The sequence below is a fragment of the Lates calcarifer genome, linkage group LG15 (assembly GCF_001640805.2).
Source record: "Lates calcarifer isolate ASB-BC8 linkage group LG15, TLL_Latcal_v3, whole genome shotgun sequence".
Classification (NCBI taxonomy): domain Eukaryota; kingdom Metazoa; phylum Chordata; class Actinopteri; family Centropomidae; genus Lates; species Lates calcarifer.
In genome coordinates this window covers 13,556,659-13,583,468 of record NC_066847.1, presented here as the reverse complement: position 1 = coordinate 13,583,468, position 26,810 = coordinate 13,556,659, and the positions used below count along the sequence as shown (strand labels likewise).

Genomic DNA, 26,810 nt, shown 5'->3' with positions numbered 1-26,810 from the left:
ATGAAAAGAATGAGATTATCACATAAACTCTACACTAATATTTGTAACACGTAAATTCATGATTTATTGTACATGTGGACTACCTCATTACATTAAAGGAATAATTAATATTTTGCAAAATAGGTAAGGTTGACTCTGTATAAAGGTAACACCAAAACATGTTGTTTTTACTCTTCAGTTTTTGTGTGAATTAAGCAAAACAGATAAAATGTTAATTAGTGAGCTTTAGGGGTGCTGGTAGTTGATCGATGAGGCTGTTACAGAAGCAGCTCATGTCTTTCCCTGTTTCCCTGTTAGCTAACAGGATGTAGCTTCATATTCACTGTACAGACACAAGTACTAGTATTCATCTCCACATCTAGTGAACAAACATATTTCCCAAAACTAAAGAATGATTCCGTTAAGAGAGAGATTTTTTTTTTTAATGTAGCAGAGTATTTTTTTTATGCAACAGTATAAACACTGCTATTAAAACGAGCCACAATTTCTGTTATACTCTTAGCTGTGAACATCATACCTAAACTGTCTAAAATCAGCAAATCAGCAGCCTGACAAATGTTCCTGCTAATTTTTTTTAATAACTTTAATTAGCCCTTGAGCTGTAAACTCAAATTTGTAAAAAGTCACCCATTCAGTTCTGTTTCTTTGATTATTACCATGGTCAAACTTTTAAACACATTTGTAATATACAGATTTCGCATGAACTGTCAGTTTATTTTAGAATTTCAAAATGAGACTTACACAGTGATATTGAAATAATGTGAACATAATAAAACATGACTGGTCACCTGATATGCAGCACCCACCCTCTCAAAAACACAGCAATCTCTTCAACATGAAGTCAGTCACCATCCATTTTCCATTAGTAATAAAGATGAAAATGGCAACTCCACAGATCCCAGAGTTAAAATGAGTAGTGGAGCAATATGCATTGTGTCACACCTAATAATTAGATAAAGATAAGGCACAAGGTGAGTTAAAAATCCTTAGGAAAGAGGCAACAGAGTAGTGTCACTGTGTTGTGAGTGAGGACCTCCTGAGTCAGCTCAATGAGAAGCTTTAAAATCAACCATCTTCCCTCATCTTTTCAGCTCCTTTACTTTACCAGATAGTTCTATTGCATAATGGTTTTAGGGAAATACTGCAGTATGTGCAATGACAGTATGTCTATAAAGGGCCAACATGCTGAGGTTTGGTGGTAGATGTGTTCACAAAATTTAATTGTCAAGTGTGATAATTTTCACATAAGAACGATAAGAAGTCTTTGAAATAAAAAAATATATAAATAAAGTTCAAAGTCAAGGTAGTTGCCACATAGAAATCCCTGCAAATGTCTCTCGTCCACAAATTCAAAAGAGATCTTAATGTGCTTGTGGAGAAGCTCTGTCAGACAGTGAAAAAACATCTTCCTAACTGCAGGCAGTGCTAGTTGAGTGGTATCTCTATGACATCCTCCTCAATTATCTCCCCCTGTGGAATGGTGACGTGCTCTGGAGGGCTCTTCTTGCAGCCCAGCCCTGTAAAGGGGCTGCACCAGGACAGAGAGAATGGGCCTCCAAATGCCATCTGTACAGCCTCCCAACACGGCACCTTCAACCACTTCCCAGTCTCTCCCTTCAGACGCTCGATTCCCTGGAGAACACACAATGAGGCTTTGAGATGAAAGGAGCTGAGTCATCTACATACACTACTAATCACAACTATGACACACAGTTTATGACAGCACTAAAAACTGCAACAGCACACCCTGGTTTAACTTTTTGGGCTAGTTTCTCAGACACAAGTGAAACTATCCTGGGTAAAAAAGAAGCTGTGAGATTTGAATTAAAAGATGGGTACGGAGTGAATGTTATATAATACTCATTGACCCTATGTATGTTCAAAGTTATTTGTTGCTATAATCATTCCTTCTGTTTTTATACATATATGTACATTGGAGGGGAAAAAACAGACCACTTATTTTGTTTTTGAAGCATGTGCTCTAGCAGAGTTGCAGTTTTTATGAATGCATTTTTGATCTGTTGCATGCTCTGCTGCTTTAAGCAAATTAGGCTAATGTTGATCTGTTTGCTGACATAAAATGGAGGAAACTAGCAAACCATTTCAACATGCTGAACCATCTAAGAAGTAATGTGTGGAAGCATTTTGGATTTAGCACCTATAAGGGATGCTCTTTATTCAGTTGTGATTGACTTGTTTTCTTAGAAACATGCCCCATAAAGCACTGCACAAAATTACTTACATGCAATTTAAAAATAAATAATAAACCCCTATTGAAGCAGCAAACATATCAAATGCTCAAAAACTGTGCATGCATCACAGAACTCCCTCATTCATTCATAATGTTTGGTTGAATCTATAACAACAAAAAAAGAAATTAATGTGCACTGTGGCCTAATGACTGAAATCTGCATGCTTGTGACATGTTAAGCTTGATTTGGCAGCTTCCATGACCTCTGCTGCTTACCTCTGTCAAGGTTATAAAGACCTGTCTGCTTCAGAAAAGTTTTTGAGTTTTCAACCAAAGCAAATGCATGAGTGAGGAGAGAACATTGCATGAGAAAGAAGCACAGTACAGACAGCAAAGAGGAAGAAAAGAATGGACAGAAAATGTAATGATGTAGGGTGTGAGAGACAAATGAGTAAAGCACTGTATACAGGGAAAGAACAAAACTGTTAAAAAAAAAAACAGTATTTAAGCAATGAAAACTATTTGACCATAATAACTGCTCCACAGTCGAAGAAAAATGACCCAAAAAAGTAAGCAAACACAGGTTTGGCGTTGCAACTGAGAAGTATTTATTCTCTGCGTGTGTGCTGAAATAGCTTCAGAATATTTAGAAAGAATTTAAATTTCTGTAAAAAACAAATCATCTCCATCATCACTCTGCACCATCATACCAGCAGTGTTTCACATACATCAACAAAGTAGTCTTCACCCGCACCATGCATTCAGATACTGAGGATACATACAATATCATGAAAACAAAGAATAGAAGAATAAAATGCACGCTGTAGAACAGAGAGCAGTGCACACAGGAGAAAATCTTCAATGATAAATACAATGTGCGAATTAGCCATTTAGTACTTGTGTAAATGCGAATGGTGAAAGTTAACTCTTTGTTAAATGCTTTGAAGTAGTCTGGAAGAGCTCAGAAATACAGTCCAGCCAATACTCCAAAACTGCATAACAGACTGTATGTAGGAGTTACACAATTTTATGCAGTGCTTCCCTTTAACTCCACACAGGATTTAAGAGGTTTACTCCTGCAGAGACAGTTTTGAAGCCATTTTTATCATCTATTGAATTTGGTGCACGCTCATAACATTAATAAAACACCACATGGGTTTAGAGCACAGGGGCTGTTTTACTGGCAACTGATCATGCGCACACACACAGTGGGTGTTGGCGTTACAGCAAGAGGCCAAACTATTCAAAAAATGGAGAATTAACATATGTCACAACATGGTTGCTGACAGCCTGCCAACAACATTCTAATGTTTTGCTTTTTTTTTTTTAATAAAACAATCTGAAATTGACATTTGTACTGACAGAAACCATTTCATTTCCTCAATGAGTGTTTAAATAATGACTCAATAAAACTTGCTAAGACCAAAGTGAGGTGCAATTTGACTCTGTTTGGTCTTGTATGTAGTTTTTCAGTGGAAGCCAGTAATGTGAGACAGAAATGCTAACAGGGTAGGGAAAAAGTGGAATCAGTGATCAAACCAGGATTTGACAGAAAAATATAAAAAATATCTCCACGACCATAATCAACCAAAAATCCACAATAATGATGGAAAACTGTTCCTTTATGTGCTGTATTTGGCACCGTTTAAAAGGACTGGTCTTTTGCACAATGGCTGCCACAAGATGTTTAATTATAAAAACCTTTATCCTGAATCTTATCAAGTTTATTTTGTCCATGTCTGGAACACAGTAATGACTACTGTCTAACAAGAGGAAGATAGAGAAGGTCAATTAATTCCAAATTACAAAAGGACATATTTTACCCCTTACCTCTGTTGAATCTTTTCTTTGTGCTTCTGAGCTTTGAAAAATGATATCTGAAAAAACTTGACAATTTGCTTATATCTACTGAAATAACATTGGTTGTTGGTTTTGTTAGTCTTCTACAGAAGTAAACTGAAATATTTGATTCAATTGCATTGGGACAGCAGTAGAAATTTCAGTGGTAGATGTCTTTCAATACCAAAAACTGAAACTATCCACATGGCCAGACACCACCAGGGAAAGGATAAAATATGTTTGTTTTTTTTTTACCCTTTGTAGGATAGCAAGAAAAGACACAGAGGAAGAAAAAAGAAGGCTTCTGATACAACAGAAGAAACAGAAGTAGATCAGAAAAAGAACAGATTCACCACAGTGTTTGCAAACAGGATTCACAAACTCAAAAGTTTTTCTTTGCAACTTGACTTACTCAGCACAAACACAAAATAAACGTTTAGCACATTTCATTTGGCAACATAAAAAGCATATGAAAAGCTGTCCATGGACAGTGTACATCACGTTCAGCACTGTGAGCAACCAAATGCCATAGCTCTGCCCAGTGGGGCTGGGCTTGGCCTCCCACTCTGGCTTTGACCCGGCTGCCTTGTTCCCTGTGCTGAGTTCTCACACCACATACTGGTATGTCTCAGCCTTCCCATGGTCAGGGGTGGAGAAGGGACTAAACCACAATAAGGAGAAGGGGTGTCCAAATACCGCCCTCATGTTCATCCACTTAGTTTTTTTAGCCCATCTTCTCTCTTCCTTTTTCAATTGCTCTATACCCTGAAAACAAGAAATAACCAAACTTCAGTTGGTACGGTTTTGTGACCCTGTCATCACAAACCAAATCAATTTCTTTCAAACCACTAAATATGAAAATAATAAAATAAAGCCGTTACTGAAAATCAGCTGGGCCACAAACCCAGTAATTCAGGCTTTGAGTGGTTTCTCTTCAAGGACAATATAGTTGCTTGTATTCTGTTGACTTTCCCTCTGGGTTTACAGTCTCAATATGTCAAAGCCCTTTCTACTTGATTAAATGATAATGATTGGGCCGACCATAGGTTTGAATGAAACCACCTCCCTCCCTCCCTCTCTCTCTGTCTCCAATTCCAAACACAAAAAGCTAGTTTTACTGAGTATGTGTTAATATACAGTATACATAAAAAACACATTTTTAGTCAACTTTCAATAACCACAAGTATTCATTTGCATTCAGAAGTGAATTTCTTGCTCCAGAAAAAACAGACCAAGGGTGTAAAGACAGGAATTGGAGTAGAGGAGTCATGTGTGGCTCATGGACTCTCCTGAGCCACAGCCGCCCCATTGCCTCCGATGTATGTCATGGTGTGTGAATGTGAATTAGAAAGCACTTTGTGTAGTGTAGTCAAGTGCTGTATGAATGTGTGTGTGAATGGGTGAATGTGACCTGTAGTGTAAAGCGCTTTGAGTGGTCAAAAAGACTAGAAAAGCGCTATATAAGTACAGTCCATTTAGGTAGATACATACACACACACACACACACACACACACACACACACACACACACACACACACACACACACACACCCCTACCCATACACAGGCCTCACACAGGTCCTTTGAAAATACACATAAATAGACATAAAGAGGTCGTTGAAAATGTTTGAATTTATGTATTTTATGCAACTGTAAAAATGTAACTTCTTTTAATCAACTTAATTTTTTTTTTAACTTAACATTAGTAAATAGGATCTGTTACTGTCTTCATGTGTGCAAGAGACCACAGTCTGCCATCACTCAAGCTTGTCTTTTTAATTGTTGTCTGTAAGCTTCTGTAAAGCCTATTAGTTCTCATTATAAAAATTGTTGTGTTGTAATAGTAATTCATCTTGATCATCTTGTAATAACACTGTATCAGCCTTTTCTGATGTGAAATATGGAGTACCCCAGGGTTCTGTTCTTGGCCCCCTGCTTTTCTCTCTTTATATTTCTCCTCTTGGCCAAATTATTCAGAGTCATGGAATTAATTTTCATTGTTATGCTGATGATACCCAGCTATATGTGCCTATAAAGGCTGAAAATGCCTCTCAGGGAACTAGAGATCTGCTTGTCTTCTGTTAAAAGCTGGATGTCTCAAAACTTCCTGCTTCTTAATTCAGACAAAACTGAAATGCTGGTTATTGGTCCAGCACGATATAGACACCAGTTCGATCATGTAACTATATCCCTTGACAACTGTGTTATCTCTCAAAGTACAACAGCCAAAAATCTGGGTGTCACATTTGATCCTGCTCTTTCCTTCGATCAGCACATTAAAGACATTACAAGGACGCTATATAAATAAAATTTGACTTGACTTGACTAGGATGGCATGAGCCATCAGTTGTATTTATTAACTGTGCACATCATCACTGCACAGACGTGTGCATGCTGGTGGAAAAATGTTCAAACCGGTTTGATATTAAGCCAAACACTGGATGGGACCAGTACCTTATTTTACCACTAGGCATTGCACTTGACTTAGCAGACACTCAAATTGAGATTGAGAGAGCCCATGAATGAGTGTAACAATTCCAGTCCACTTGGTGGTGGTAATACACCTTTGCTGGTGATTGTTCCAGTGCACTCCCTCCATCTAACACTATCTCATATATATTTAATGCCCTTTGCAAATGTCTCTTTTATTGACAGTTATGTTAAAGTAGGAGGCCCAGAAACTGTTCTGCTTTTGCAATGGTGCCAATCTCTGCAGCAGAGGCATGATATTTTTGCAGGTGGACATGCAAATTAGATGTATTACCACCTTTTGCCATAACTTTTTCCTTCAGTGTTTACATGTTGTTTTGTCTAACTTTTTCAGCTCACCTCTGTCGGTTTCAAATCTGAAATGGTGCCACACTGGAGCAATTTTAGTTTTCATTGAAACTAAGGGCCCTATCTTACACCAGATGCAAGGCCCAACACAGCTGTCATTTCCCATCCAGCACACACTGTTGCAAATGCACTTGTGCGCATCTAAGCACCCATTGGAGTGTTGGTCTTAAAATGAGGTGTTGTCAGGGGCACATTGCTATCTTAAGGCAGCAGAGGGTGTTGGTGCAACTGACCACCAAAATGTGAAGTCAATGGTGCAGTTTTTAACTGTTATTTTAATGGCACATTATCAAAATAGCAAAATGCGCCTACCTAGGCAGGTGCACAGTGTGCATACTCCGCAGTACGTACCAGCATACAAACATGCAAAAGATAAAAAAGCATGTTGTGTGTTGCCCAAAATTGCCACTTGTCATAGATGTCTCTTGGACATTAATGAGGAAACATTACAGGACTTTGGAAGGTGTGATGCTGAACTGCATCTGCGTTGCCAATAAACCCAAATATGCCAGCAGCACCACAGACGAGGAAAACAGCAGTTGCAGCACAAGCTAGTCCGTCCCTGCAGTAAAATGTTCTTTTCTGTTCTCATGTAAGTACACAGCTTAGTGTGGAAGGCCTGTGGCAGAGAGGAGAGCTTTATGCACTTGTCAGGTTCAGTGATTTCACAACTATTGTGGTGCTACCATACACACTTTAGACACTAGTCTTACCATCAGCATTGTATTAATTTTGAAGTTTCTTTCTGTGGCAGTTATTTTTCAGACACTGTTTTCAGTGAAAGTAAAGACTTGGAGGGAATTTTCTGAAGGGGGAGTTTGTATTTGAAGCAGAATGTCAAAGATATTAATGCTTAAAAGGGTGGAAGCAGCACAGAGAAAATCTGAAGAGCAGAAAGTAGTGAGATAAAAGGATGGTGGAAGGAGGATTGTTGGTCACTAAATGGTCACTTACGGTCTCGTCTGTACAAATGGAGTGGACTTGGGTGCCGAACATCACAGAGGTGAAGATGAGGAAGAGGAGACCCTCAAAGCACAGGAGTATAAGGAGGATGACTGTTGTTGGGGGAGAGAAGGAACTGCACTCTGGGAGATGGAGGGACATGGAAGAAAAGTGGAAGGGCAAAGAAAAGGATCATATGAGGAAATGCAAAACTACAATCAAAAAAACTACAGTACTCTACCCTTGTATTTCTGCAGCACTACAGTAAGGATACCAAGCTTTAAAGCAAATCTGACTACAGGTACACCTACTTGCCACCTGCTCAGGTTTCTTCAGTATAAGCAAAAGGGTTTGGGATATGAAGATTTAAGGTGAATTTTAGCAGGTGGGAAAACATGTGACTATAGTTTAGTACAAGTACAATATTTTATCATCATGTAATATCCTGGTTGAACAGGCATTTACCCCATACACACATACATTTTGAAAGACTCCCACCAATGAAAATCAAGTTTTTAACCTTGTTAACATGTCCATATGGTGTTTTACATATCATGAGCGAAATATCAGTTAATGCCATGGCTGAGAATCACCACCCTGGCAACTGCAGTGTATAAATGCTGCAGCACGATTACTGACAGGAACTAGGAAAAGAGACCATATTTCTCCTGTGTTAGCTTCTCTACATTGGCTCCCAGTCAAATCCAGAGTAGAATTCAAAATCCTCCTCCTCACATACAAAGCTCTTAATGGTCAGGCACTATCATACCTTAAAGATCTCATAGTCCCCTACAATCCCACCAGGACTCTGCGCTCCCAGAATGCTGGTTTACTGGTGGTTCCCAGAGTTTCCAAGAGTAGAATGGGAGGCAGAGCCTTCAGTTATCAGGCTCCTCTACTGTGGAACCTTCTCCCAGTTTTGGTCCGGGAGGCAGACACCCTCTGTACCTTTAAGAGTAGGCTTAAAACTTTCCTCTTTGATAAAGCTTATAGTTAGGGTTGGCTCAGGCTTGAACCATCCCTTAGTTATACTGCTATAGGCCTAGACTGCCGGGAGGTCTCCCATGATGCACTGAGCTCCTTTCTCTCTCTCTCTCTCTCTCTCTCTCTCTCTCTCTCTCTCCACTCAATATGGATTCATATCCCATGTTACATGTTACTAACTCAATATGTCCCCTTTCCTGTAGTATTGTGCTCTCCCGTCTCTCTCTCCTCTTCTGTCTCTTTCTGCGGGTATTTCTGCCTCTGGAGCTGTTATTTGCTAGCAGTTAATACTTTAATTATCACTATTATCATTACTACTGCTGTATTATTGCTATGTTCTTCTCTCGCTACTCTCTAACCCAACCGGTCGAGGCAGATGGCCGCCCACCCTGAGTCTGGTTCTGCTCGAGGTTTCTGCCTCTTAAAGGAAGTTTTTCCTTGCCACTGTCACCTAGTGCTGCTGGTGGGTCTCTCTCTGTAAATACCTATTTTAAAGAGTATGGTCTAGACCTGCTCTATATGAAAAGTGCCATGAGATGACTTTTGTTGTGATATGGCGCTATATAAATATATTGAATTAAACTGAACTGAATTAATGATAGTCCCAAAGGCACAAATTCAGATAGCCTGGGTTTCATACGTCACATATCTAATGAACCAATCCCATCAACTTGCTGAATGGGGCAAAAGAAACCTGAAACCTATAGTGCATACCCAGTCAACCTAGTGCAAGCAGCAGTTGTAGGCAGAGCTTATTCACAGATTCAGAATTTCTCAATAAGAAAGTAAGCGTACATGTGCTCCAAGCCTCTTTTCTGAGTATTTTTATATGAGAAAATCAAGTTAAGCATACTGTAAAACATGTTGAGTTTTACAATTAGTCAACAAAAATCTGATTTTAAAGTAAATCAAGTATTTTCTTTTATTTGGAATAAACTTGAGGAAAGTCTTAATGTTTAAAATGTATTCACTTAAAATGGAAGCTGTTGCTCATGCTTCTTGACTGTAACAGAAACATCTAACTGTAATTGCACTTTTGCAGTGTTTTTACATCAACATGGAGGGGATGTTGGGGGGCGGTTGTGTCAGACTAATTAGTTACAGTATAGCAGGTTGTGTTGACTTTCTTCAGACACGGCTGGTACAACAGACTTACAACATTAACTACCTTGCCTGTGCCATGCCAGCCACTCTCTATATTTTCAGGGCCAGCAGTACCTATGGGATAGTTGCATCTGAGGATAACCAAAGTGGTTCTCTACTGTGGGTGGAAACCCTGAAATTGAAAACCAAATGTAAAAGGTAAAATGAATTACTTTTTATAAGTAAAGTTCAAATTAAAGGTAGTGAGGGGAGTGAAATGGGGAATGTTAGACTTTGTGTCCATCCTCAACCACAATTTTATTTATTTTTTGTTGTTTTTATCAAATTATTGTTAGGAATTAAAAATACTAAAAAGAGAAACTATGACAACTGTATTTCTCACTGTATTAGACTGCGCTGATTTGCCTCTGACATGTCATCTCTCTCTTTATATTTCTCCTCTTGGCCAAATTATTCGGAGTCATGGAATTAATTTTCATTGTTATGCTGATGATACCCAGCTATATGTGCCTATAAAGGCTGATAATGCCTCTCAAATTAGGGAACTAGAACTGCTTGTCATCTGTTAAAAGCTGGATGTCTCAAAACTTCCTGCTTCTTAATTCAGACAAAACTGAAATGCTGGTTATTGGCCCAGCACGATATAGACACCAGTTCGATCATGTAACTATATCCCTTGACAACTGTGTTATCTCTCAAAGTACAACAGCCAAAAATCTGGGTGTCACACTTGATCGTACTCTTTCCTTCGATCAGCACATTAAAGACATTACAAAGACCGCCTTTTTTCACCTACGCAATATAGCTAGGATTCGCTCTTTTCTTTCCATGGCAGACGCTGAAATTCTAGTCCATGCCTTTGTTTCTTCTAGACTGGATTATTGTAATGTTTTGCTTTCAGGACTACCGCGTGCTAGCACTAAAAGTCTGCAAATGGTCCAGAATGCTGCAGCTAGAATGCTAACCAAATCGCGAAGGTTTGACCATATCACCCCAGTTTTAGCCTCCCTTCATTGGCTCCCTATATATGTTAGATCAGACTTTAAAGTTCTCTTGATGACTTATAAAATTCTAAATGGGTTAGCCCCCTCATACCTGTCCAAGCTTCTTAACCCTTATATTCCCTTTCGTGCTCTGCGTTCTCAGAGTGCAGGGCTGCTATCTGTCCCCAGAGTTAAAAAGAAGTCAGCAGGCTGCAGGGCCTTCTCCTATCAGGCCCCCTTCCTCTGGAACAACCTCCCTATTAATATTAGACAGGCTGACTCAGTTGAGGCCTTTAAATCCAAACTAAAAACTCATCTTTATGCCTTAACTTTCGACTAGCATATTATCCTGGTTCCTATTTCAGGTTACCATTTTCCCTCGGCAGGTTGGGTCAGTCTCAATGCATCAGTTAAGCTTAATAGTTAGTAAATGTTGTCCATGATGTCTTAATATCACTGCATCACTTTAACTGTGTGTTCTTCCCTCAAGCACATTACTGCCCAGGCTGTGCTTCTCTCTCTCTCTCTCTTCTACTGTCTCTCACTGCAGGGTTCTGCCTCCGGAGCTGGAGAGTTTCCTGCTGCTCCCATGATCCAGCTCAACCAATAATACGACAATAATTAAAACATTTACTAGTGTTAATGATAGTGTTAGTGCTATTAATGTTTCACTGTTTGTCATTATTATTCCTTTAGCTGTAATAATAATTATTACTATTATTATTATTATTATTATTATTATTATTACTACTACTATTTACATTTTGACTTAGTCTGTGTATCTGCAATGTTGTCTTTCTCCTACCCCATTCCCCCACCCCCTCTCTTTCTGTCTAAACCCAACCGGTCGAGGCAGATGGCCGCCCACCTTGAGTCCGGTTCTGCTTGAGGTTTCTGCCTCTTAAAAGGAAGTTTTTCCTTGCCACAGTCGCCTAGTGCTTGCTCATGGTGGGATCTGTTGGGTTTCTCTCTGTAAATTTTATAAGATAAAGAGTTCAGTCTAGACCTGCTCTGTATGTACAGTGCCTCGAGATAACTTCTGTTGTGAATTGGCGCTATATAAATAAAATTTGACTTGACTTGACTTGACTTGACATGCATATATATCAGCTTTAACATGACAAAATCTAAATACAACTAATTTGTTTAAAGGAAAAAGTCTATAATTAAGCTGTAACATACAGTTTGGCACATTTACAACCAGGATAACAAACAAAACAGGTTCAGGAAGCTTAAAGACTTCAGAGGTTTCACATGCAAGTTAGTGCACATTCCTGCAAGACAGTATATGCAACCCAGTTGCTTCAAAGTACAGAAGGTCAAAGAAGGCACAGATTCAGATTCAATCATGTACAGATGAATTTGAGAAGTCGTATGACAAGCCGTTTCCAGTCAGTTATGTTTAGCAATTGCATATTATCTGAGGCGAAAGTAGAGGCTACATATGTACTACATAGTTAAAGCAGAAACCCCATGTCAGCTATAATTATATTACATCAATATGTTAACAGAACATTAGGCAAAGGACAGTAGTTTTCTAGTGCATGCTCGCTCTCTTTCTCTCTCTTTATCACTTTGAATACAACTCAGTAGAGACTCAATAAAACATGGAGACTATGAAGTGAAGAATATATTTTGAAAACAAATCTAAATGGCAGAAAATCCTGTAGCTGCTCATTGCCTCTTCAGATGTACATATCATGGTTAATGTGTGATCAGGAAAAATCTCAAAACATCAATAACTGGCCACACAGTCATGCTATTGCAACAATATTTTAATATGTGAAACACTTCACCATAGGCAAGCTGTCTGCCAAGTTTCATTTATGTAGCTCTTACAATTTCTGTGATATTAATGGTGCAGCTGCTGCAGCTTTCTTGAGTTGGATTATAAAATATGTCTTCTGTGCTTTGCACAGCAGGCACTTGAGTTTGGGGACCTCTATTTCAAGTTGTACTTATCAGAATCTCCTCCTAGTGCTGACACCATGGAGGTCTTTTTCAACAATCTGGATACACTTCTCATATCTCCACAGTTAGGCAAAACTGGAACAATCTATCCATCAGAAGGATGTAGCTGCAGCAATATCTGTCATGACGTTCTGAAAATCCTGTGGTCTTCACAGATATATATCTGTGCCATGACACAATCCTGTCTCTCTGCATACAGTTCCTTCGACCTCATGTCTTGGTTTTTGCTCTGATATACATTGTAAACTGTGAGACTTTATATAAACAGGTGTGTGTCTCTCCAAATCATGTCCAGTCAATTAAATTTGCCACAAGTGGACTCCAACAGGGTGTAGAAACATTTCAAAGACGATCAAGAGAATGGGAGGCACCTGAACTAAATTTCAAGTGTCATAGCAATGGGTCTGAATACTTATGTCAATGTTATATTTCAGTCTTTCCTTTTTAGTTAATTTGTAAAAATTGCTAAAATCTTGTTTTTGCTTTGTGATGATGTGCCATTTAATGCAGATTGAAGAGGGAAAGAAATGTTTGTCCTTCGCTGTTTAGGCTGTATCTAGTAACTAAATTGATGCAATATGTGATAACCTGGGTGCCCCACCTCTGCTTTTAACACCACCTTTTCTTCTGAACGATTCCTGAGAGAAATCTGTTAATTAAATTAATTTGCACCACAATACAAATATTTCAGAGAATACTGTGAAATACAGTGTCATTTCAGGACAGTTTTGAGAGATCTTTTTTTCTTTTTGTCTTTTTTAAGAGTGCAGGAAACTGGGGGCTATGAAGGAAAAAAACTCACTTGTCCAATCATCTTCAAAGCAGTAGAGGAAATGGAAGACTACCATGACCAGAGCGTGGAGAGAGATGAGTGCAATGTACATCTAGGTAAAAAAAACACAAGGAAAAAGAGGATACAATGAAGAACAATTCACCACATTCGTTAACTGCAAACAGAGTTGTAATCATTGAGGAATCTCTTTCATCTGCATCTGTACTGCAGAACAGCAACTACTATTGATTTCAAATGTAACACTTCCTTAGAAAGTAATGTGCAAAGATATGAAAAAGCCCCCTACTTAGCTTCAATCTGAGTGCAACTTCTTATTGTCAAATGCCTCTGACAGCCTTCTTCAGTTTCTAATCTAATAGTAAGTTTTTGGTAGCATATATTATAAGAGACTCATTGTTGCAGTGAACTTACTGTGAAGAGGACAAAGTACTTTTGATTGTTCTCCCCAACACAGTTATTGACCCAGGGGCAGTGGTGGTCCATCTTGCGTATGCAGCGTTTACAAACACTAGGAGAGAAACAGCAGCTTACATGCAAAGGAAGAGTAAAATAGTAGTAGTAAGAGTAAAGTAAAACTAATACTACACCTGTGTACAAGGACATTAGTAAGTGAAAGACATTACATTATGGGATGAGCAATTTCTGTTTAACAAATAGTTAAAACAAAGTTTGAATTTATGATAATAGTCTCCCTTTCTCATTCTACCACAGTGAGAATTCCATCTCTTTTTTGCCCTACCTGCAGTGGTGTGCTCTGTCAGGCTTGATGCTGCAGCACTTGGGACATTTGTAGACCACCTGCCCTGGTTTCAGCTGAAGGCTTTCTATGTATTCCTTGGTAGCATTCCCTTTTGGCACCGCCCCCTAGTAGGAAAAATTACCATACAGAGGATGACTTTGGTATAATTTTTGGCTAATCAATCATCATTATACTGTAATACTTGGGTAGGACTTAGGATAATTTTAAGAAAGTTCAGCTCCATTATTCAGAACTATTTAAAGGTAAAAGATCCAAATTTTCAATGTATGACATTGAAGAATAAAGCAAGGTAGCCTGTGAGGAAGAAATTACTCATTTTGGTTCTGTTCATTCCTTGGTTGCATCACACCTTAAAATGCCCCTGCCCTGCCTAATTGATTTAATCTGGGGGCCATTCCTGCCCTCTGCGATGTAAACAAATGGTCTTGTTTGCATATCACACTACAAGGCCCGTAAATGCAAATACCCATTTCTTCTAATCCCAATTCTAATTGCATCCTGCCTCATCACCACTTCTGTAACTATCGATCACATTGTATTTACATACGGTACGACCATTAACGGTATAACTGACCCCCTGCCCTTCACTCGGGGTCAGTTTACTACCTCAGACCAGCTCTGTGTGTCAGTAAAGTCACTGTATTCTAGAATAACAATAAACCACCACCACCACTACAGCAAACTCTGAACTATGGAATTGGGTCATTTTTCTTCAACATATGTAGCCATGATCCAGATGACAACATACTTTGACAGAGACTCCTTCCTCCAGAACAAAGACACACCAGTGACCTGAGAATCCAAATTACACTAAGAGAAAAAGAGATTCTCTTGAAAACCAAATTATTGGTGCTGTGCACTGTTGGAAGTCTGTGAAGTTGGAATCCCAAAAAAGTTCAGGGCTCCAAACTAACTTTTTGCACTAGTAGCACTGGTGCTGCCAACTGAAAATTTTATGAGCACCAGGTACACTTCTTAGATCGACAGTCAATGCAACTCATTCATATTTTTTCAATCTTCACTGTATTACTGATAAAATGCTATGGTAAAAAAAATAGACAATTTACAGAAATAACTGTGCTGTTTTAAGTGTTATTAAAATCGACATGAATGATTTAAGATGCGTTTTAATCCAGCGGTAATCCTATTCATTTTTGTGAGTGATCCCACTGTACCCCATGAAAAATAATAATCACAAAAGAACACTGGTTAAACAAAAGCTTACAGTGAAAGGACTAATCCTCCTAAAGGCAGGGTGAAGCCACTAACTACCTGTAGGGATGGGTATGGTTAGGATTTTTTCTTTATCTACCCTTATAAGTCCAGCTCATACTGTTACTGCATCTTTTTCATTACTAAAGAACTGTTTTTTAGTTTACAAAAGAAAAAAAGAACAAATTCAGAACAGGATTAGAATTAATTAATATTTTAAATACAACTAAATACTCTTTCTAGAGCATCAACTATAATGTTCACAATAACAAAGTCAATATATACTCAACAACATGATCATAAATGATAAAACAGAAAGATTAAATGCTGGAGTAAGTGCAGGTGAAACTGGCCTTGTGTAGGTATTAAGGATGGGCATTTTGATTACTTTTTGAAGTCAATTAATCAAACCAATTCTAAAGTCTAAAGCACAGAACCTGAAATGTTCCAGTCACTGTCGATGTAATGGTGACAGTGACAAAAACAATCCAATGTGAGAGCTGTGCATCAGCTGTTATTGCTGCTTTCTTGGCTTCCAACAGATTCTTTTTCAAAGCTGTTGCTGCACGTCTGAAATCATTTAAATCACCAAAGTTATTTGTTCCTGTCATTAGCTGTCACATGAGCGTTTAGGTACAATACAACCAGTAAGCACCGGATATTAAAACATTTTCTGCCGACTACTTTCTGACTGTTTCAAGTCACATCATTGTCACTTTATATAACGTTATAACACTTATCTTAAACCAAACAAGGAATTTTTGCCGATGTCTGTTCCAGTCTTTTGCTTGCGCCATACAGAGCAAGCAGAGATGCAGTGCTCGGCAGAAACAGAACTATAAACATTAGATCCATATCTTTCCTCCCACCTCCACCCAATGAAAATTAGTCGAATAAAAATTTGTCAAATCTGTTATTTTCCGTATCACTTGCAGAAAATATGTGAATACCATCAACATACTCACCCCATCCTTACAAAAACCAATCTTTCATGTTAATTTGCAGGTCAGTACTCACTCAGTGATATAATTATAATTCTACTTGTATATGTTTCCAGGCAATATTACCATGAAGCACTCCATAAACTTCCATTGTTATTCTAATGAAACTCAACTCCACTCATACTTGTCAAGGAAGTGTGATGACACGAATCAGTTAGCTAAACTTAGCTAAACATAGCTTAGGAACAACACATTTTCTAATTTTACATTGCGCTAGAGTTATGCTTGTTAGCTAGTTATGCTAGAAGGCATTGACCTGGCCTCCAGCTCCACCATAAAGATTCTCTGATTTATCTTTGATCAGGATATGTCCTTGAATTCCCACATGAAACACACCTCAAAGACAGCCTTTTTACACCTGTGTTAGCTTCTCTACATTGGCTCTCTGTTAAATCCAGAGAATTTAAAATCCTCCTGCACAACTACGAAGCCCTTAATGGTCAGGCACCATCATACCTTAAAGAGATTATAGTTCCCTATTTTTCCATCTTAAGATGAGGGGCACCAACTGTTGTATTTAGGTTATATTTATATTATGTCAATGAGTTAACAGAACGCCCTGCGATGGACTGGCAATCTGTCCAGGGTGTACCCCACCTCTTGCCCAATGTTAGCTGGGATAGTCTCCAGCTCCCCTGTGACCCTTATAATAAGGATAAGCGGTATAGATAATGAATGAATGAATGAATGAATGAGTTAACAGAACATAATATGAAGGTCAGTTTCCCGCATGCTCTCTCACTCTCTCTCTCTCTCTCTCTCTGTCCCCAACTGCAGCAGTTTAGCAAGGTACAGACACACAGATAAAGTGTGAGAAAGCCAGTCTTTTGTAATGGCTCTCTGTATAGGCTATAAACTTATCTTGTGCGCACGAATTAATCAAAACGTAGGAACGTAGTAAAACGTACCCTCACTGTATCGCCTATACACTAATTTTCTCTCTCTATGATCATTCTGGGGATCTTTATGCTCAATTCTATCACCCACCGACCATGAACACATCACTGGATAAACTCTGAATTGACAGGGATTCTGTCCAATCACAAAGAAAACCTGTTGTCCCTCCACTTTCCGTTTTTTGAAATGTCTTGTGTTTTTTGAAATGTCGTTCTGTTTTTTGAGTTGTCATTGTGTGTTGACCTTCAGCGCCACCGCATTATTTTGTTACACTTGTTATTTCTATACTTATTACTCTTAGCCATTCATCTTTCAGATATACTGCTACCTTACAAAGTCATCAAGAGTGCCTCTTAACACATGATAGTCTCTCCAGTGGCAATGCAGACTTAACTTATTCATTCCATGTTGAAACATCAGGAGGCTCTTCCTCTAACCATTTTTGTAGTATTGCGAGACGTGCAGCATACAAAGTGATTCTAAGGGTGTTCCTGTGTCTACCTTCATACTTGGGGTCTTATCCCAATACAAATTAATGTGGATTTAGATGTATATCCATCCAAATACTCTTTCAATCTCACCTTGGACTGACAACCAAAAAGTTGCGATTTTTGGGCATGACCATATAAGATGGCTATATGTACCACAGCTATTTTTAAATTTCTGACATAGTGGGGAGCATATAGGTCCATATTTACATCGAATAGCTGGGGTTACGTGTAGTCTGTGAATGATCTTATATTGGGTGTGTGACGACTCCTCCACCTGGACACTAGGTGTTCCTATTGTGTTTTCTCTGTACTTCTTTTTGCTGCAGGTGTTGGGTGGAGGGTCGTCAGCTGATTGAGCCACTCCTGGGCCCAGTGTGGGCTCCTTCTTACATTAGCCCTTATTCTGGAATCTGGCGTGGCCGGGGGATGGTCCAAGCCAACATGGGTGGCAGCTGCCATTTTCTTTTCGTTAGTTTTGGTTGCTCCTGTGTTGTTGGTTAGGTTGATTATTTTACTTTTCTTGTAAATAAATTCATTCTTCACTTTAACATTCCAACTCGTGGTGTTTTTGTTTGCACTGAACTCTGTTGGAGACACAGCCTGGGTAAGTGGCTGCTGTTCTGTCCCTGTTAGGCTCAGGACGAATTCCCTTGGAGGTTGATTTGTAGTGTGGTGACGAAAGTGGTTGGAGTAGTTGTCTTAGGAACATGTCCGAAGGAAGGGAGACAGCACGAGTTGTTAAATTATTAATAAAGTATCATTAATTGTATCAATAATCAGTTGTATCATTAATTTTATCAATAAAAAATTAATACATGTATTTACAAGAAAAGTAACAACACAGGAGCAACCAAAACTAACGAGTCATCACAGGTCTCATAGGATTTAATAGAGCATGTAATTTTCTTTGCATTCAATAGGATGTTTGACCACATATCATCATCCAGGTGGGACTCGAAATCTTCCTCCCAAGAAATTTTACTCCTTATAACAGGAATGTTAACAAACATTTCATTATATATATAACTCATGAGTTTCTTCCTTAGAAAGGAGGCTTTCAATTGTTTTTTGTCAGTTGTATCATTTTTTTCTACCTCCACTAGATGTAGAGGCATGAAACTTGCATGGAAGAAGGGGAGGGGGCAGCAGGAGCCAGTGCCACAAGCAATAGACTCATACATAAAGCAAAGATGAGTCCAACAGAGCAATAGACCATGACATAGACATGTACAGCAGAGAGATTTCAATTTCAGATTGCAATTATTTTTACAACAGAATGTCAGTGGAATGTCAGTCGTTTTTTTAGCTGCCTCACAGTTCACACACAGAGCACTGGAGCAACAGAGCAAAAAGTTGTAAGCTTCACAACCAACTCTGGTCTTAAAATGACCAAACCACAAAACTAATTGTGGAGTTAGATAGTTGATGAAAATAGAGGGCAGAACGACAGTGCAATGCAGGCAGTCTGAGTCGCTCCAATACTCGCCGCTCTGGTGTCAGGTCAGTTCTACCTGCATGCTGAGAGCTGCGTGCCAGTCGCGAGAACAGACACAGCTAAAGCAGAAACCAGTGTTATGACAGGTGTCAGCAGCCCGGCAAGAGCTACGACCAAGATGCCAACTTCATGTTTCCAGTGTTACCGCTATATACATTTTGTTACCATGGAAAAATTATCACTGCTGCAGCAATATATATAATATATAGGCTGCAAAATACCTGGCTGAGCTGAGAAGGAGAGAGAAAGGAGAGTAAAAATGAAAGAATGAACTAGCTAACATTACCCTAGATTTTTATTTGTATGTTGAATTTTCTACCTGGACAAATCCCATAGTCTTTATCAGCTGTGTCTGTCTCTACTGGCTCTCTGTGTACCTATCAATCTTCTGTCATTCCCCTTCAATGTATCAGCATTTGAAAAATCGAGTTGGTTGCAGAGAAGGCAACCAAACATAGTCCTACTGTTTGTTCTGTGAGAATTGTTCTATGGTTCATTATGTGTATGTATATACCATTTATTGTTAGAATAAATACATATATACATATGTATACGTATATTTTCATTCTCATCCTTGAATTAGTACAGAGTGCAGTTAATATTTCAATGATCTCTTAAAAGGTAATGCTCCATCACGTTTACATGTAATATTAAGTGAATCGTGGACTGAAGCTTGACATTCAAAAATTATATTGCAAATCAAATCGCAATATCTGAAGAATCACAATTCAATATTTTCCCAAAACCATTCAGCCCTACGTCCACTGAAGCAGTGGAAAAAGAAATCTCACATTTATGCCATGCTTGCACCTCGGGCATAAGCATATCTTGCCACTCCTACTACCTCAGCTCAAAGTGAGCACATGTTTTCGACAATGTTAGATATTGTGAACTGTCAGAGGTCTAAGCTGCTGCCAAAAAATGTCAACATGTTGATTTTCTTAAAAAAGAAAATGTAATTGTTCTAGCCTAGGCCAAAAAATACAGATGACTTCCTGTGTAAATGTTTAAGGTGCGTTTTGCAGCTTGGCCAACTAGGGTGTTTTCTGATAGCCTACAGGATAAGGGAAAAACTGCAAGTATTTCTGGGTAGATTTTATTTTTACATCTTGCAATGGAATTTAGTTCTTATTAAGAAACTGGGTTTTGTGGCTTGGCTAACTCAGGTGTTTTGTGATAAGAGTCTACAGAATAAGCCACTACCTGCAAGAAATAATTTATTTTTGCAATTTGGTCTGGATTTTGGTTTACAGTAAGAAATAGCATTTTATGGCCTGGTCAGTTCGGGTGTTTTGTGACAGTGGCTTTTCAATAAAAGTTCAATCATTCATATTAATGAGGACATTGTTTACATTAACGACATTCTCATCCCAACATCCCAACCTGCCTGTCAAGATTGACATTAATTGCGACTGAATATGCCTTGTTTAATTTCACAAGCATTGTTTAAAACTGCCTTGTTGTTTTTAATTGCTTTGCTTCATTCTGAAAATTGATTTTACCTGCAGTGGTTCAAAAACAAGTTTGGATTGTGAAAGAAATTACACATTTTGGTTATTAAGGGCTTTGTGACATCTGCAACTGCTGCAACTGTGTGTCAAAAAGCAACGCCTCCTTCCTTTCCTTTTGTTCACTTGATCACATCACAATTTACATTGCCCTTACCTGCCATTATTGTATTTGATCACATTGTATTTACGTAACAGTATGACCACCAGCCCTTTACTCACAATCTAACTGTACCCCTGCCTTTCACTATAAGTCAGTTTACTACTTCAGACCAGCTCTGTGTGTCAGTAAGCTCACCGTATTATATAATACCAATAAACCACCACCACTACAGCAAACTTTGAGCAAAGGACTTCAGTGATTTTTCTTCAAGACCTCACCTCGTTTTCAATTTGTGTGTATAAATTACCCCAAACTTACTTACAGGATCAGTGCACATGGCCCTGAGATGTGAGGCGAGGGCAAGGAAGGCCAGAATGTTAAACAGGGTCCCATTCACAATGCTGTATGTCAGATTCTTGGAGGGCAGCAGCATCACAAAGAGCACCACAAACTCAGCATACAACACCAGCAGCCAGGTGATGACAGCGCAGACAATGCCACAGGCATCCCTGATGAACCACATGGCAGAGGCAGAGGAGGAGGTGATAACATCTTTGGAGATTGGGATGCGCTGCTCAGCCTGCAGGCAGTTGACTCCTGCTCCATCCCCGGCCTGCCCACGCCCATGCTCTACATCCCTGCATCTGTGCACAGGGCTCTTCATCCTTCATCTAAGCTAGATGCCTGCTGCTGCCACTGGACACACTGCGCCTTCAGGCTTCAGTCACCGCATGCTGGGGGAGAGGAACAGGAGGGTTGCAGGTTAGCGTCCACAGTTTAGACCTAAAATTGATCCTCTTTTGATGATCGGTTTATTGTTATGGGTCATTTTTTCCCTAACCCTAACCCTAATTGACATCTTCAAATGGTTCCTGCTTTAATGTATACAAATAGGAATTTAATGTTCTTTCAGTTTTATCCTGTTATAGAATGTGAAAAATTTCAAGTTCAATATATTCAAAAGTGGTACTTCATAGTGAACAGGATTTATCTGTTTTTATTAAAAGAGCAGTTGTTTTTCATTTAAATGTCTGGTTGAGCTCCAGAATAAAATGTCAAATGATATTTTAGTTGCTGTTTGCGATGCTATCATCTCATATCGATTGCTGGCTGATTGCTCCTGAATCAAATCAAATCAAAATCGTATTGTAGCAGACTTGGCAAACATTGAATCGTTGTCCACTGAATCGATATAATATCGTATCATGATAAAACTTGTGATTTACACCCCTAGTATTTTAACTTGTTATTCTCTATTTTCGGACCTCTATAGGACTTTTACAGACCTTTTGGTACTAGTAGTTGTAAGCTGCATTTGTATGATGTAGTTTCAGACGTTCTTTTTTTATCGCTTTGGGAGTACTTTCATCATGCCAGAACCCCTTCCTGGTAGAGGTGCGCCATGGCTCCATTGTTTACACAAGTGAACAGCTGATAAGCCTCCAACAAAGTGGCCTGGCTGGGGGGAAACCTGAAATCTCCAAGAAGCTGAGGAGGCAATACCAGGGCTGCAGGGCTGGTAGGAGATGATGGCTAAGGAACAGGAGATACTGACCATATCTTCCCTTTATGATTATGTGGAATGTAAGATCACTGGTGAATAAGATGGATGAGATAACTTCACTCACAAGAAGCAAGAGAGTGTTATGTGAGAGCTCTGTCATGTGTTTCACTGAGGCTCAGCTGCATGGCAACATGCTGTTTCCATGCGGTTAGCCGGCTTTCAGTAAGTGCAGGCGGACAGGAGTTGCTGCAAGAGCAGCAAGAAGAAAGGTCATCACAATGAAAGAATGTGTGTGCTGTCTGGATACTGAACTGTTAGCAGTGAGTCTCCATCCATATTACCTGCCCAGACAGTTTTCCTAGGCCATTGTGATCAGTGTTTACATACCCCCCGTGGCTGATGCGTTGTGGGCAGCCGACGTCATCAACTCTGTGACCGCCCACTTTCAAACAGTTTGTGGAGTGTAAGACCAGGGAGAACAGAACACTGGACCAGCTGTATGCTAGTCTCAAGGAAGCATACAGCTCCATAGTCCTCACCCCTCAGGGCAGATCGGATCACAACCTGGTCTACCTCAAGCCCCTCTATGCACCTGCAGTCCTGCTGCAATCTGTGAACACCAGGACTGTCCAGAGATGGTCTCAGGAAGCTGAAGAGACTCCACAGGGATGTTTTGAGATAACTGATTGGAATGTTTTCTATGATGCTCATGGGGATGACATAGATGGACTCACTGACTGCATCACAGACTATGGTAACTTCTGTACAAACAATGCTATCCCCACCAAGACTGTGCACTGTTTCCCCAATAACAAACCCTGGATTACTAAAATAACACTGAGCATGAAAGAAGGCTGCCTTCAGGAGCGGAGACAAGGCGGAGATGAAGAAGGTGCAGGGAGAACTGAGAGATATGATCATCGAGGGCTAGGACTGTTACAGGGGAAGCTGGAGAGCAAACTACAGCAAAACAACTTGAGGAAGGAGTGGTGATATGAGAACAATCACTGGTCATAGAAAAAAGACTGACCAGGTGATGGAAGGAGACCTGCAGTTGGCCAATGAATTAAATCTGTTTTTCAACGGGTTTGATGATGTGGCTGCTGCCCACCCTTCCACCAGTTCCTTGTGTGACTCAACCCCCACAGAACTCTCACCTCAGACATCTCTGTCCATTCCCCACCCCTCACCCCGTCACCTAAACCTCTTCTCCTCCCCCGTTCTCACCACCATTTACCTCAGCACCCCTCCCCCACTCTTCAGCACCCTCACCCTATCATCTCTTTTCAACAACCCCCATGGCTGCTGACCACTCACCTCAGCCCTCCTGTGCCCCGAGCTCACACAGTGACTACAGACCAGTGGCTTTGACTTCACAAGTCACTGGATAAGCTGGTCCTGAAGCACCTCTGCTCAGCAGTCAAGCCATCGCTGGACCCCCTGTCTGTTCTGTTTTTTACTTAAGAGGCCCATACTGCAGTAGAAGATGCCATTTTTCTGCTGCACAGGGCTCACACTCACCTGGTAGAGGTAGGCAGCACTGTAAGAGTCTTTTTTTTTTATTTCTCCAGTGCATTTAACGCCACACGACCTGCCCTGCTCAGTAGTAAGCTGCTACACATGCAGATGAATGCTCCACTAGCGGCCTGGATCACCAACTACCTCACAGGACAGCCACAGTATGTGAGGCTGCACAACAACATGTCGGACATCATCAACAGCAGCACGGGGGCACCCCAGGAAACAGTCCTATCTCCCTTCCTGTTCACTCTCTATACCTCTGACTTCAGACACTGCTCACAGTCCTGCCACCTGCAGTATCAATAATACTGCAATATTACTCTGCCATTGTGGTTTGTGGAGTGGTTTGAATTAAACCACCTACAACTAAACATTACAAAAACTAAGGAGTTGGTGGTGGACTTTAGGAAGCAAAGGATCTGTCTCAGCCCAGTAACCATTAAAGGAACAGAGACAGACATTGTGGACGAGTATAAGTACCTGGGCATCCACATAGACAACAAATTGGACTGGACTAGAAACACGAAAGTTGTCTATAAGAAAGGTCAGAGTCAACTATTTTTTCTCAGGAGAGTCAGATCTTTTGGTGTCTGCAGAACCATGCTGCAGATGTTTTATCAGTCAGTGGTGGCCAGCATCATCTTCAACACTGTAGTGTGCTGGGGCAGCAGGGTGAAGGCAGCAGATGCCAACAGACTCAACAAGCTCATCAGGAAGGCTGGTTCTGTCCTCGGAGTGGAATCAGAGTCACTGGCGGAGGTGGCAGAGAGGAGGATGCTGAGGAAACTCCTCAGTATTATGGACAATGCCTATCACCCCCTCACAGAATGCTGCAAGTCTTTCCTTCCAGTGGCCATCAAACCCTATAACTCCTCCCCCTTGTGCAGGAAGGACATCTGATATCAATAATACTGCAATATTACTAATATGGTTAATATTGTATATTTAATTCATTATTGTGTGCAATATTACTTTACATCTCATTAATTCACTGACAATGTTATGTATATTACATCTATTGTTTACACATTGCTTGTTTATAATATTTTATTTTATTCTTCACTTTATTTTTTCACATTTATATACTTACATATTATATATAATACAATATTTATATTATATAACTGTCTGTTCTGTTTTTGGAGCTATGTCTGGCACAAGAATTTCCCTCAGGATTAATAACGACAAAACCACCTGATACAGGAAATGCTGACTGAAACTGAACTTTCCTGTTCTACAGAAACTTCTTAATGTTAAACACAAAGCATATAAACATATTGTAATTCTCATACATCCCTGCAACTATAACAATTATAACCACAGAGACAGATTACTCAAAGGGTACAAAAATATGCATTTCAATAAAATTTCAATATTAAAGTGATACTATATTATTATCAATTCTCATTATATCAAACTAAGTTGTCATACAAACATTTAGGGGTTAGTCAGCTAGGCATACTAATTCAGACAAATCATGATAAAAAGTTAGAGGGGAAAGCTGACCAGTTGAGTTGTCCTGTCAAAGCTTTTGTCACAGTGGAGGTCAAACACAGTGCCTCTGCAGTCTGACTCAGTGCCACGTTACCTGGCTGTATGATGGATCACTGAATGGATGGAGAGGTGACCTGGTGTTCGTTATTTCGAAATTAAAATATGGCATATGATGCAAAGATCTTATTATTGTTATTATTGCCTTTTCAAACAAGGTTTCCAAGTCATCCTATTCCAGTGGGACAAAACGTTTCTTTTTCGTAGCTAGGTAAACAAGCTAGCAGTGTTATTTAAAGCTAGGTAAAGTAAGAATATAGTGGCTAGTAATTAAACCAACTAAAACCCGACACACATTAACGTCACCCCATTTTAGCTTACGCTAGCTGCTTAGCTAATATGTCAGAGTGAGCATTTACTAACCTGTTTGCCTATTCAGTGTCAGCCAGTGTCCTTCCCTTCTGCTGTAAAGCAGTAGACGCCCAGCAACATCTGTCTGCATTTACTTGAGATTAATTATCCTTATTTCCCGATGAATCTCACCTTAAAGATGAGCATCCCTCGTCCGTTTTCGCTTCCGCTGCTCCGTAGCACCCAGCTTCCGCCCCTTCACTATCAAGACGTAATGACGTGGAAGACGTGAGCTCGTCATCGAAAGGTTTACGTCAGAGGACGTTTCTAGACGCGTTTATGGCAGGCCGTTTTAACCTTTAATCGTAACGCATATCTGTAGATATTCATGACGGCATTCCGTTATCAAAATGTACGCACAATACATTAGTACATATTTGCAACTGCATTTTGTGTGGTCATAACTATAATTGTTCATATCTGGATTGTATTTTTACTGCCTATTGTGGATAAACAAGACATTTTTACTTGTGACACAATAATCAAAATTATATGATGGGTATCTGATGGTTTTTCATCAGATAGCTGATTTAAATTCTGGGAACAACTGAATTGTAGTTATCTGAAAGGGAGTTTTTCCCAGTAGGAATCCTATTGCAGATGTGTGTGATATCTGAGTAAAAATTGGTGTGAAAAGGTAATAACACAATTTTTATTTTTATTTTCACATACTTGTATAGGTTTTCTATGACTATACTAAAATGAAAATGGAAAAGCTATTTGACAGTTAATTTTCAAAGTCATACCCTACTGTACAGTGGACAATGTTCA

General features: G+C 39.5%; 1 protein-coding gene across 6 annotated transcripts; it reads right to left on the bottom strand.

Annotated features, from left to right (window-relative positions):
• Positions 1-558: 558 nt before the first annotated feature.
• zdhhc3a (zinc finger DHHC-type palmitoyltransferase 3a) lies at positions 559-26,286 on the bottom strand. Of its 6 annotated transcripts, XM_018680739.2 has the most exons (8): positions 26,052-26,249; positions 25,644-25,744; positions 21,435-21,846; positions 14,385-14,509; positions 14,057-14,153; positions 13,655-13,736; positions 7,823-7,953; positions 559-1,632 (listed from the first exon to the last, which is right to left on the bottom strand). In XM_018680739.2, exons 3-8 carry the CDS (start codon positions 21,774-21,776, stop codon positions 1,426-1,428), a joined length of 984 nt encoding a protein of 327 aa, XP_018536255.1. In that variant the 5' UTR covers positions 21,777-21,846; positions 25,644-25,744; positions 26,052-26,249; the 3' UTR covers positions 559-1,425. The 6 variants fall into 6 exon arrangements, with proteins under 6 accessions (XP_018536255.1, XP_018536257.1, XP_018536254.1 ...); XM_018680741.2 differs by lacking the exon at positions 25,644-25,744 and having other exon boundaries at positions 26,172-26,286; XM_018680738.2 differs by lacking the exon at positions 25,644-25,744.
• Positions 26,287-26,810: the final 524 nt, after the last annotated feature.